Source organism: Xyrauchen texanus, chromosome 6 (genome assembly GCF_025860055.1).
Source record: "Xyrauchen texanus isolate HMW12.3.18 chromosome 6, RBS_HiC_50CHRs, whole genome shotgun sequence".
Taxonomy (NCBI): Eukaryota; Metazoa; Chordata; class Actinopteri; order Cypriniformes; family Catostomidae; genus Xyrauchen; species Xyrauchen texanus.
In genome coordinates, this window is record NC_068281.1 from 45,877,530 (window position 1) to 45,889,934 (window position 12,405).

Sequence of the window (12,405 nt, forward strand, 5' to 3'; positions counted from 1 at the left end):
GAACATCACGAAACAACAAGAAATTAACAGGATTCCAAGTTCACTAACTTGTTCATGATTTTTAATCTCTTATTCCAATCTCATGCATTTAATTAAATTTAAATTAAATTTGTAAATTATATGTTATATTTTTGCATTCCATTGTTAATTAAATTGTTGTGTATATGCTTATCTTGTATTTATTCATATAATTCAGTGTCACGTATCTGCAGTCAACCTGTTAGTTTTGCTGCACACCAATTGAAGTTAATCTTTACCGCTATGTAGGTATGTGTCATGTCTAATGTATTAAAAATGCCATCAGAATACAACCAAAGCACAGGATAGCAATAAGTACATGGCTATAAGTAATTGTAAATCATCCAAAATAAAGAGTACAGTAACTTCAAAATAGGGGTCAAAAGTCAAGTTTGAGCTCAATATTTTTTTTTATGTAGATAATTTTAATTACTAAAACATCTAATTGCCAGATTTCCAGTGTCCTACCTTTTATACATTTGGCTGGACAACTAAAAAACTTTATTTAAACTTTAAAAACATTTTTCTCAGTTCCACACTAATAGTGAAAGGTGTATACACTGTTTTATACATGTTTCAAAAATTAGCCTACTATTGTTTTCTTTAGAGGTAAAAAAGTTTTAAAGAGCGCAAATAATACTACTTTACAGGTAATACATTTTTGAGGGTTTACTAGAATAGGTTTACATGCTTAAAGTGTTCAAAAAACATATACTGTATATTGCTCCAGCCCCTCTTTTCACCCTCTGGCTGAAACGCCCTGTTGAAGCTCCTGTCACGTTAAAGCCCCCCTTTCTGAAAAGCACAGTCTGCTCTGATTGGTCAGCTGGCCTAGTCTGTTATTATTGGTCAATCGCTTAGAGTGTGAGTCGTAAATGTAACGCCCCTTACCGTAACCAAGTTTCAGGCATCCTGAGCAGTTGTAAAAACTATTGTACTACGGTAACGATGGCATCAGTTTTGCCATACCAGTTCGAGCAGGAGTCCGATAATGAAAATTTGGAAGAACAAGCTGATTGACCCGAACCACCTTTGCAAGCATGACTTGAGCATGACGTTTCACAGTGGTAAATTTGAATTTTGTAGCTTTCTTACAAGTACACTATTGATTATTGTGAACCTAATAAAGCTTCAAGTAAAAGAAACAAATTTCATCTAAGTTTGTTATCTTTTGCTGGAATGGATGTAGCCAAACTTTTTTCGCCCAAGCTATGAACAGAGAACCGAGGCTTACTCCCGGTTGGAAATTACCGGGGGAATTAGAGAGTTAGTGAGTAAGCCGTGGACTACTGTGGATAGGGGCCATAACATTACAGCTTGTTATACTTATATAATACTTTTGAGATCAACAATTTTGTTACAACTTTTTAGGTAAAAGCAGATCCGCAGCTGAATAGTAAACCCTTAACAAAACATAGCAAGTTAGCTGAGCACTATAAATCCATCTCCACACTTGATTACTATTCATGATAGTAACAACGTCAAACAATTCTACACAATTCTAGGTAAAAGTGGGGCTGTGCACTGGGTGTACATTGCAGCTACAACTTAAAACTCCACTTCTGAACTCTCGGTAGCAGTCTAACCTTCTTGAAAATCCGACATTGGATGTACAGCTGAGGAATGTTGGTAAAAAATGTATTCTTTGATGATTCTTCAATTCGCCTGTCTCCGGAATTCCAAACAAAGATATATATATTATTAGACAGCTAGCATAACAGCTAGCAGCCTGAAGTACCAGCACAACACACAATAACTGATACACAAGTATTATTTATGTCCTTTTAGCTTAATTTCAATTTCTTGTGTGAGTCTGATGACACATCCTTACCTAATGTAAGTTCTCAGTGTTACAGGAACATGTTTGTTTTTCCACTGCTAATTAAATACCAACAAGGACTCATAGATGTCACTATAAGCTTTATTACTTTAATCTCCATCAACTGACAATAATAAAGTATGGACACCAACCTCTTTGTTCCTCAGTATCTTCATTTTTCATGACATTTGAACTGCATGATTCTGGATAACTCATGTCCTCACTCTCTTCTTTAATAAACATCATTTTACAATGTTTTATCCCGCAGATCTCAGTTGAAACACCTGGAGTTATTCCTGTTCATGTTCAAACAAGTCTTCGTTTAGCATGATGAGAATATTTGGTGACATTTATAAACTAGAATCCAAACTTACAGACTTATTTACTCCACTGTTTATCCTCTAATGTTATACGAGTTAGCTCGTATTATTCAATGTGGGGCGCTGGGTATTTCTACTTGATTCAGTGTTCAATCATGCGGCGGTCTATTGTCCGACAATCGAATGATGTAACAAACAAAACAAAAATTCCAGAAGTTTCTGCAGGTTTATGATAATCAGTAGAGAAGATCGTTTACAGTTTTGAACATCTCTGCAAACGTGTGTTAAACATCATATGATATTTAAACTTTTGTGCATTTATTTTACTCACTGCTACATTTATTTGTTTAAAAGTGACTATTTATCAGAACTCTGCAAATCTACCAGGGGTCGCCATGTTTGCGTGACGTCATACAACAGCATCTCGGAGGGGACATTCTGAACCGCATTTTCTTGTGTTCGTTATTCAGTACGTGATTTGTTGTGGTAAATAAAGCATTTAAAAATCTGAACCGTTTGTCGTGTAAAACGCTTAACGTGGCTACTACAACAGGAGTTCGTGAATAAATCTATTTTAAACGAATACATTTTCACCTGATGAAGATAAAAATTGTAGAACATCTTAAAGAAATGCTCAAGCAATCTTTACACTTCAAATGTGTCACAGAAGCATCTGAAGAGGCTTTTAGGTGTAGCCTGTTTATTTTGGGATTTAAAAAAAAGAACAAATTGTCAGTAATGTTTGAGTACATAAAAAAATCAATGTCCAAAAAATGTCCTTACCGTACCCTGATTTACCACTGTAAGCCCATACAAATTATTTGTATTTTGAGCTGTCGGGTCTGGTGAGAAATCGCTGTTTATGTCATTCCTCCTTGCGTCATCATGTCATATCTGAAAACACAGAAAAGAAGTACCGACTGTCAGGTGTTCAGTCAGTCACAGTTCAGGACAGCATCGCTACAGTCCGGATGGATGTTTATCTGTTATCCGTTTAGTGAAGTTGTAAAGCTTGGATATGTTTTCTAAGGTTGCTGAAGCTTAAATTGGTTGTCATGAGTTTATTAATTGAACATTACTTGTGTCTTAACCGATCGCAATGCTATGTCGTTGGGGGAGTTACTGTTACATGTTGACAAATAATCATGAAATAAATTTAATAAATTGAATGTTTAAAGTATATTTTATACCCATAATTATTGAATCTTCATTTTATGCTTTAAGAATAAGATTTATTGTGTGCAGTGCATAGACATACAGTACTATTGTAGTTTTACTGCATTATCAACGGAGGCTGTACAATTTAAAATAAACATAATAATGTCTTCTATTGAACTCGTATCTGCCATTTCACGGGTATCACCTCTTAAATTGATATGTAGTACAATAAAAACATTAATAGTTCATAAAGCACGTGAATAATCATATTATAATATACTGGTAACTGGTGGAGATTTAGGAGAGTTCCCTGTTCTCTGTGTAAAAGCACTGTTGTGTCAGAAAAGTGCTTTAAGTGTAAAATACATTCATTTTAAAAATGTAAATATAACAGGGTAAAATGGAAGGGAGGAGGCGAGAACCGGATGAAGCATCAAAGCAATAATTAAAACATGAACACATACAGGGCAGCTGCCTGTAGCTCTCTCTCTCTCCCGAACCTCCGGCCTTTATCCCTCTCGTCGGCTTGATTAACCTGATAGGGGCCGGGCGTGCGTCATCACGGCCCGTCCCCGCCCTCCTCCTTGCCACTGTAAATAAGAGTGTTGTTTATCTTCATCAAAGCAAGTAATATTCTGGTTTTAAATGTTTAACGGTATAACATAATATGAACATGATATCGCTTATCAGTCATGATCACACACAGGCGATGTCCAGGTAAGCTCAAATCATGAGATTCATCTTCGTAGAAGAGCAGTGCCGAAACACAACTCAAGTAAAGTGTTCTTCTGCAAATTGCTTGCAATTTTAAGTTTCACATTTGTTTTAATGCTTACAGGTCATTGACAAATAAGGTTGTCCGAGGTTTAAAACACTTGTGTCAAGTTCTTAGAAATTGAATCATTGTGTCCCATTTAGTTTTATACATTTCTGAAAAACCTTTATAGCATTTTCTACAAAAAATGTCAAACTTTAAAAATGTAATGAGCAACTAAATCATTCATTTAAAAAAAGTTTCAAACAAATTTTTATGAATTACTGAGTCAAAAATGTCAAGAAGTTTTCTCAGGGTTACACCACATGTTCAGAACTCCACACTTAATGTGTCTTGAGGGGCTCAATGTGTCTGCTCTGTTTTATCCCAAGTCCTTGATCTTTTCTTGAAGATTCACACACGTTTCAATTCACCAATTAAATATGTTGAATTAAATGTTTTACCAGTAGCACATCTGTCCATAATGAAAAGCATTAACTGCTTGTTGTGGTAGATTATCACATGCATTCAGTTCACTGCAAAAATCAAAAGCCCTCACTCACATTTATAGCAAGCTGTTGATCACTACCTGTTCCAGACAGTAGGTGGGACTGATGTCACTTGGCAGGTTTCAACAAACCATCATAGTTTCAAAGTCCTGTTGAGGTAATGTGAAACCAGGTTTTATCCACTGTTCAGCAAAATTGAGATATTATGTCTGACTTCTATGTTTAATTGTGAACAGTTTACAATGTGACCTGGTAAATTTAAGCTACATTAAAGCTTTATTTTGGGGAAATTATGTTATTAAATTAAATATATTATAAATGTATACAGTTGAAGTCAGAAGTTGACATACACTTAGGTTGAAGACATTAAAACACATTTTTAACCACTCCACAGATTTCATATTAGCAAACGATAGTTTTGGCAAGTCATTTAGGACATCTACTTTGTGCGTGACATGAGTAATTTTTCCAACAATTATTTACAGACAGATTGTTTCACCCAATTCCAGTGGGTCAGAAGTTTACATGCACTAAGTTAACTGTGCCTTAATCAGCTTGGAAAATTCCAAAAAAATTATATAATATATATAGCTCAAGCTGAAAGTTTTCGCAGGGTCTCTCGCAGGCGTACATGGACCTTTTGAGTTTAGAGAGATGGACGCCGGTTGGCGATGGCTTCCGCCAACCATGACACAAGCCCGGATCAGTCTGATTCTTAAAAAGGACAAAGATCCAAGCGAGTGTAAGAGTTACCGTCCAATTTCCCCAATTCAGCTAGACATAAAAATTTTGTCAAAAATTCAGGCTAATCGATTAAGTAAAGTTATGACATCTCTTATACATATAGATAAAGTGGGGTTTATTTGGGGTCGCAGCTCTTCTGATAACATCAGGCATTTGATATGGTAGAATGGGAATAACTTTCTAAAATTTTGGAAATATACAGGTTCGGAAATACTTTTATTGGATTAAGTTACTTTATAGACACCCGGTAGCTGAGGTACAAACTAATGGATTCAATTCAGATTATTTTACTCTGGACAGGGGCACCCGGCAGGTTTGCCCTCTTTCCCCATTATTGTTCTGTCTTGGCCTGGAACCATTAGCAGCTGCGATAATAAGGGAAGATGATTTTTCAGGGGTGATGGTGGGAAGTATGGCACATAAGCTTTTGCTTTACACAGATGATATTTTATTATTCGTTCCGACCCCACTAGATCTATGCCTTGCCTCTACAGAATTATTAATTCCTTTACTAAATTCTCAGGGTACAGATTCAGTTGGTCCAAATCCGAAGCTTTGGCTCTGACAGTGTACTGCCCAGTAACAGCTTTTCAACCGTGCACCTTCCAGTGGCCCAAACAGGACATCAAATATTTGGGCATTTTATTCCCAGCAAATTTGTGTGATATAGTTAGAGTTCATTTTGACCCTTTAATATAAAGGGTTTTGAGTGATGTGGACAGGTGGGGTTTGATATTAAACTAAAATTCAACAAAAGAGGCAGCAGTAAAATTAAAGAATCGAATATATAGTTAAACAGTAATATTCAAACACAAGTCAAATAAAAGCACTCAAAACAAGTAATACTTTTAATGAGTTAACACAATTGGTTCTCTGTTACACAGTCACAAAAAACAACAAAAAAAGTCCTTCCCAACAAGTTTCCCCAAGGAAAAAACAAGAATCCAGAATGCTTAGGCAAGGCAAGTTTATTTATATAGCACATTTCATACACAATGGTAATTCAAAGTGCTTTACATAGAAGAGATTAAAATACGAATAAAAAAAATAAGAATAATTGAAACAGTTTAAAATAAAATAAAATACAGTACAAACAGTCGGACACACAGTGGCACAGTGCTCATTCAGTAAATGCACAGCTAAACAGATGTGTTTTGAGTCTGGATTTGAATGTGACTACTGTAGGAGCACATCTGATCTCTTCTGGAAGCTGGTTCCAGCTGCGGCTGGCATAATAGCTAAAAGCAGACCCTCCTTGCTTAGAGTGAACCCTTGGTATTTCTAGCTGATGTGATCCTAATGATCTGAGTGATCTGTTGGGTTTATATTCAGTGCATATCTGCAATATATTGAGGTCCTAGCCCATTGAGTGATTTATATACCAGTAATAATATTTTAAAATCAATCCTAAATGTAACTGGGAGCCAGTGTAAAGACCTGAGGACTGGTGTGATATGTTCATATTTTCTGGTTCTGCTCAGAATCCTGGCAGTGTAGTATATTTTTATCAAGTTAATCAGGAGTAATCAATGAAAACATTGTTGATTTGTACCACAGTTATGTCTGACATGCAGTTTATTGTGTGTAAAGGCCTGTGGACTGATGGAATTTGTGCTCAACATATGTGTGACTATTTGACAGTGTGTGCAGAAACATAAATAGCATTACTTGGGGGGGGCTCTCATGACCGCTGGGAGAATTGATCTCTTCCAAAGGTGGTTCTGTTACTTCTTAATATGGTCAGACCAGAGTCAATGAAGAGCATGATAGATAATGCATGTAAGCCCACCTTGTTGGAGGAGATGTATTTAAGTGAAACTAAACCCGGTTCAGTTGTTGTTGCTGTGGTTTCATTGCTGGCAACTCGGCTTTATGGTATGATAATAAAGTCTATTCTTCTGAAATCAAAACCCCAAAGATGCTGAGTGATTTTTCACAAAATTGGCACAAGAAACTACTACAGCAGCAGCGTTCTGTTTGAGCTGCAACTGTCTTACGGTCTTTTTGGGAAGGCCAGTGAGGAGTCCAATATTTTTCAGATGATAGTATGCTGATTTAGTTATTGCTTTGACATGACTACTGAAACTAAGGTCTGACTCTAGAGACACACCAAGGCTGCGTCTCATTTCTCCCCCTTACCCTTACCCCTCCCCCTCGGTTTTGCGCGTTCATGTGAGGTGAGGGCTAGGGCCAAGGCGTAGGGCTACATAGCCCTTGAAACGAAGTTTGCGGAGGACTACACTTCAAAGAGAGGGGTTACAATGTATGAATTTCTCAATAGTGCCGGCATCAAACTTTTTTCATGGCTGAACGGCGAACTGAGTCGCACAAATGTAAGTATTTTCAGCAGTTTAATTGATATTATAATTTTATGATACTTTTAATAAAATGTTCAAGCGGTTTTAATTGTAATGTTTTTGTTTTGAATCGCTATTTAACTGCCAGCTAGCAGTTGCGCTATTTGTCGAGCTGAGCTATCTGATAATCCTTGACATGACACTTCATATTATGTTTTTTAGTTGAAATCAGTGTGAAGTGAATTTACTTGACATTACATTTACTTGATTGATTTTACCGGTGGACTGGTTTGATATTGGTAGAGCTAGCTTACCTATGCTATGTGATTCACCTAGCAAGTTACGGAACATAACGTCAACGTATATTTTCCTTTTTCCTCAGGGACACCTGAGGAGACTTGGCGGCTCATCCGCTTCAGGGCAGATAATGAAAAAGACTTCATGAAGTCCAAAACAATGGCCAAACAACAATGGGAGTGAGTTCATTGTTCAATATTCTTGCATCTGTTTTCTGAATTTTTATTTCTGTGTTGTGCTTAATATACAAAATGTTTGAGCTGTCGGTTGTGATGCAGGAAATTTGTGAAAGAGATTGGCTTAGAGGGCAAGGTGACTGGACAGCAGGCTTCCAAAAAATGGGAGAACTTAAAACAAAAATACAAGGTATATGATGTCCAGTTTAAAATAATTTCCAATTGCATAATGAATGTATTAACAAGCCAGTTGTTTATTGTGTGTGTGTGTCTCAGGAATTGAGGACTCCAAAAACCGGCTCAGGGACAGACCAGGGTGAGGTCACTGTTGCTACATGGCAGTACTATGGAGACATGCATGAGGTTTCGGGTGCCCGGCCTGCGATGGAGGCATCATTCCAACCAGGAGCAGAGGATCCCATCACAATACTCATGGTGAGGCTAATCATTTACCATGTAATTCACATAGACTGTAAAAAATAGGTAATTCAGTACTTTCATGAATTCCACTAACATCAGATTCGTAAACATTCTCTTTAAATTTCATGAGGAGATATTTGCTGAAAATGTCTAAACAGTAACACGATTTGCCTTGTTTCTTTAGGATATTGTGGAGCCCTCCACCTCAGAGCTCTCCACCACAGCAGCATCCTGGACCCCTGACACAGGACCCAGTAGAATGCCAACCAGTACCTCAGCAGCAACAAGTGCCACAACATCTAGGAGGAGGTCCAATCCTATTTTGGAGTACCTGATCGAGGAGTCCCTTCAGGAGCAAAGGCGCCATGAAGAGAGTGAGGCGAAGTCACAGAGGTTTTTAGATCTCTTCGAAAGAATGATTGAAAAGATGTGAAAATAATTACCTGTTCAATTGCACAACTGTTTACATAATTATTTAAATATATTTATTTTAAGAATTTATATAATTTACAAAAATTATCTGTTCATTGCACAACTGTTTACATATTAATGAAATATATTTGTCTTAAGAGTTTATATCATTTATATATATATATTTGAATATGTATTGTTATATTTACATATGTTTTAATATTTACTGCTGAGCAATAAATGTTGTTCTTATAAAAAGGCTTTTCTAGATGTGGATAAATTCTACAGTAATACGAAGCATAGTCAACATATGTAGTGTGTTTTAAAAGATTTATTGCAAACAATTGCATAAATCCCACTACACCACACCAAAAAAGAATACCAAGGTAAGAACATGTCTACTCATAATTAAAAACTTCCTTTCAGTTCTCAGGCTATTGTTAAAAAAATGCAATAAGATAAATAAATGCTATAAAATAAATATTTATAATAAATATAAATAAATAATATAATAAATGCAATAATAATTATTTGCAATAAGACAATAACATTTATACAACAATACAAACACGTGAATGCCAACAGTTTAGAAATTGGGGCAAGACAGTAGAAGAACAATATTAAAATACTATGAAATTCTTAAATATATTACATATAATTCTCTTGAAGGAAAATCAACAGTGCAACATGTCTCTTCATGTGGCCTGCACATCCCCGGAAACTTGGGCAGCCAGTGTGTCTCGTGCAGCATTCCTTGAGGCTTCGTTAAGTGCCATTGGTTCATGGGGAGGATGGGGGTCAAGATCGTCCCTGGCAATATCCTCGTCAGGATCTCCCCATTGTCCAAGAACACATTGCGCAAAAATGCACAGCTAGCAATTACCTGAGGTGCAAAGATAGGTTTGACTTCCAGTGCCCGGAAGAGAGTTGACCTCCACCTTGTTTTCATTACTCCAAAGGCCCGCTCAATTATGCTGCGTGCCTTTGAATAATGGTGATTGAAGCGTTGCTGCACTCGTCCACGTGCTGGCTCTTTGTATGGTGTGAGCAGGCATATAGGGGTCTGGAGGCAGGGGTACCCACCATCACCCAAAATAATGTATCCTGGCTGGGAGTAACGTCCAGATGTGTAAAATGAGCTGTTTTTCATCACACGTGTGTCATGGACTGACCCTGGGTAACCCATGAAGATGTCCAGAAACCTTCCATCTGCATCACATATGGCCTGCATATTGATGGAGTAAAAGCCTTTGTAGTTAAGGTAGTCTAGACTATGTAGTTCTGGTGGTTTAATCCGAATGTGTGTGCCATCTATCGCCCCTACAACATTGTAGAATGCAGGGGTCCCTGATAGAGCCACAAATCCTTGACCCACAGCTTGCAGCTCATGTTGTGGGAAGGAGATAGCTTTGTTTAAATTGTTCCAAATATTCTGTGCCACCTTGTGTATTACTCGATATACTGTGTTGCCTTGGGGACATTGAAAACATTTGCCACCACCCGGTAGGAGAGTCCGTGTGCCACCCAATAGGTATATATGAGGACCTCTAGTTGATTTCCCCAGCCATGATCTTGATTCCTGTCTAGAAGCCTCTGTAGGCTGTTCATGGCTCTCCTGGTCAGGCGTAGGTCCTGCTTTATTTCAGCCTCTTCGTCAAACCATAAGCGCAAGATGGGCACAGTCGCATCCACTCTGCAGTACATAGGTGGACGATCGGCCTAGAGGAACAAAAAAAAAACATGTTCAAACCTTTAATAGTCAAAAAATACTTTAGGTGAATTAGTCATTTTTTCATAAACATATTTGACAATTGTACGTACAGTAAGGGAGGTATTGTCAAAATTTCACCTGTAGTAAGTCAGTCTGGTCAATAGGAACATGCTACAGACTTTATATAATAAAAAAAATCCCTTTGATGAATGAATGTAATTTGATTCTAAAAATATTTGCGTACAGTGAGGCCGGTTTCCTAAACACAATCATTATATTGTAATTTTTATCGTTGCTAAAGGACAATCAATAGCATTAGAACACATAATGTGAAAGATATTTGCTGGTACATCTGTAGTTGGCTAAAATGTAGTTGTCTGTTTGCACACAATGAAAAAAAAGTACAACTTTTTAGACGGTCCCTATCTTGTTTACCATTCTACATTGGACATTCAGTGGACATTCGCAAGTAAGTATGCCATTAAAACAATACTTGCCCATTTTTATCGATTGCGGAAAATGTAAGTTAACGTTAGTAGTTGACCATCTTTGTTGTCAATATCATGTAGCTGCTTCTAATTTGCAAAAATGTGCTTTATTGCACATATTTTTGAGAAAGTTCTTAAGCAAAAAAAAGTCTGCATGTGTGAATATAAGACCAACTTTCCCTAACTTTTCCTCAGATCGTAGCTACAACAACATATGAATAGTACGCTAACGTTAGCCGGTTGCTAACATTTAGATTAGCTATGGTGTCACCGCTGTTAAATAGAATGAAACATACGTACCATGACGTGATCCATAAGCAGTCGTATGCGTCTGAGAAACGATCTTCTTCTACGATGTCTTCGACTGATGGCACACAAGCGTGCAAAGATAAAGAGAGCCCAGGCAATCGATATCACAACCTGAGATGACGGTATCTTCGTTTGTTTATGTCAGCGCTTGTCGCCTCTGTTGACGTAGCAGCCTGATAGCGGCAAGGGAAGATGACGCAAACGGTAATCGAGTGGCGTCTCATTTCTTTGAGTACGTTCTTACCCCTACCCCCTTCACTCGATATTGAGGGCCAAGGGGAAGATGCAGACAAAGGGGGAGGGGTAAGGGGGAGAAATGAGATTGGCCCCAAGATTCCTGACTTGAGTTTTAGTTGTTTGACCCCTAGCGTCAAGGTATGCATTCACCTTGAGAACTTCATCTTTGTTTCCAAACACAATGACTTCAGTTTTGTCTTTGTTTAACTGAAGAAAGTTTTGGCACATCCAACTGTTTAATTCATCAATGCATTGGCACAGGGAGTCAATGGGGCTGTAATCGTTAGGTAATAGGGCTAAGTAGATCTGTGTGTCGTCTGCATAGCTGTGGTAAGCAATTTGGTTCTTTCTCATTATTTGGCTCATTGGGAGCATATACAGTTTGAACAGGAGTGGCGCAAGAATTGAGCCTTGAGGGACTCCGCATGTCATGGATGTCCACTCAGACTTATGGTCTCCTATACTCACATAATAACCTCTCCCTTCTAAGTATGACCTGAACCATTTTAGGACCATCCCAGAAAGCCCCACCCAGTTTTCCAGCCTGTCAAGAAGTATGTTGTGATCAACAGTGTCAAATGCAGCACTTGAGGTCGAGTAGTACCAGTACTGATAATTTGCCTGTATCAGTATTTAAGCTGAATATCGCTTATTATCTTTTTGAGCTTGTCTCTGTGCTGTGATGCGATCGGAAACCAGATTGAAAATTGTCAAAGTATCCATTTGACTTCAAGAAT

At 37.6% G+C, this 12,405-nt stretch overlaps 1 protein-coding gene across 4 annotated transcripts in view; it reads right to left on the minus strand.

Moving 5' to 3' along the window:
- Nucleotides 1–12,405, minus strand: part of LOC127644904 (gastrula zinc finger protein XlCGF49.1-like) — a 43,163-nt gene that overhangs the window by 12,971 nt on the left and 17,787 nt on the right. Inside the window, exons 1-2 of one of the 4 annotated variants that reach the window (XM_052128343.1) lie at nucleotides 2,212–2,544; nucleotides 1,990–2,133 (exon numbers count right to left, since the gene is read on the minus strand). The exons of 1 other annotated variant lie outside the window; for it this stretch is intronic. In XM_052128343.1, the coding sequence (XP_051984303.1) occupies nucleotides 1,990–2,083 (94 nt within the window). In that variant the 5' untranslated portion in view covers nucleotides 2,084–2,133; nucleotides 2,212–2,544. Of the gene's footprint in view, nucleotides 1–1,989; nucleotides 2,134–2,211; nucleotides 2,545–9,523; nucleotides 10,643–12,405 lie in introns of those variants that run through there. 2 more of the 4 variants (XM_052128345.1, XM_052128346.1) reach the window with 2 other exon arrangements.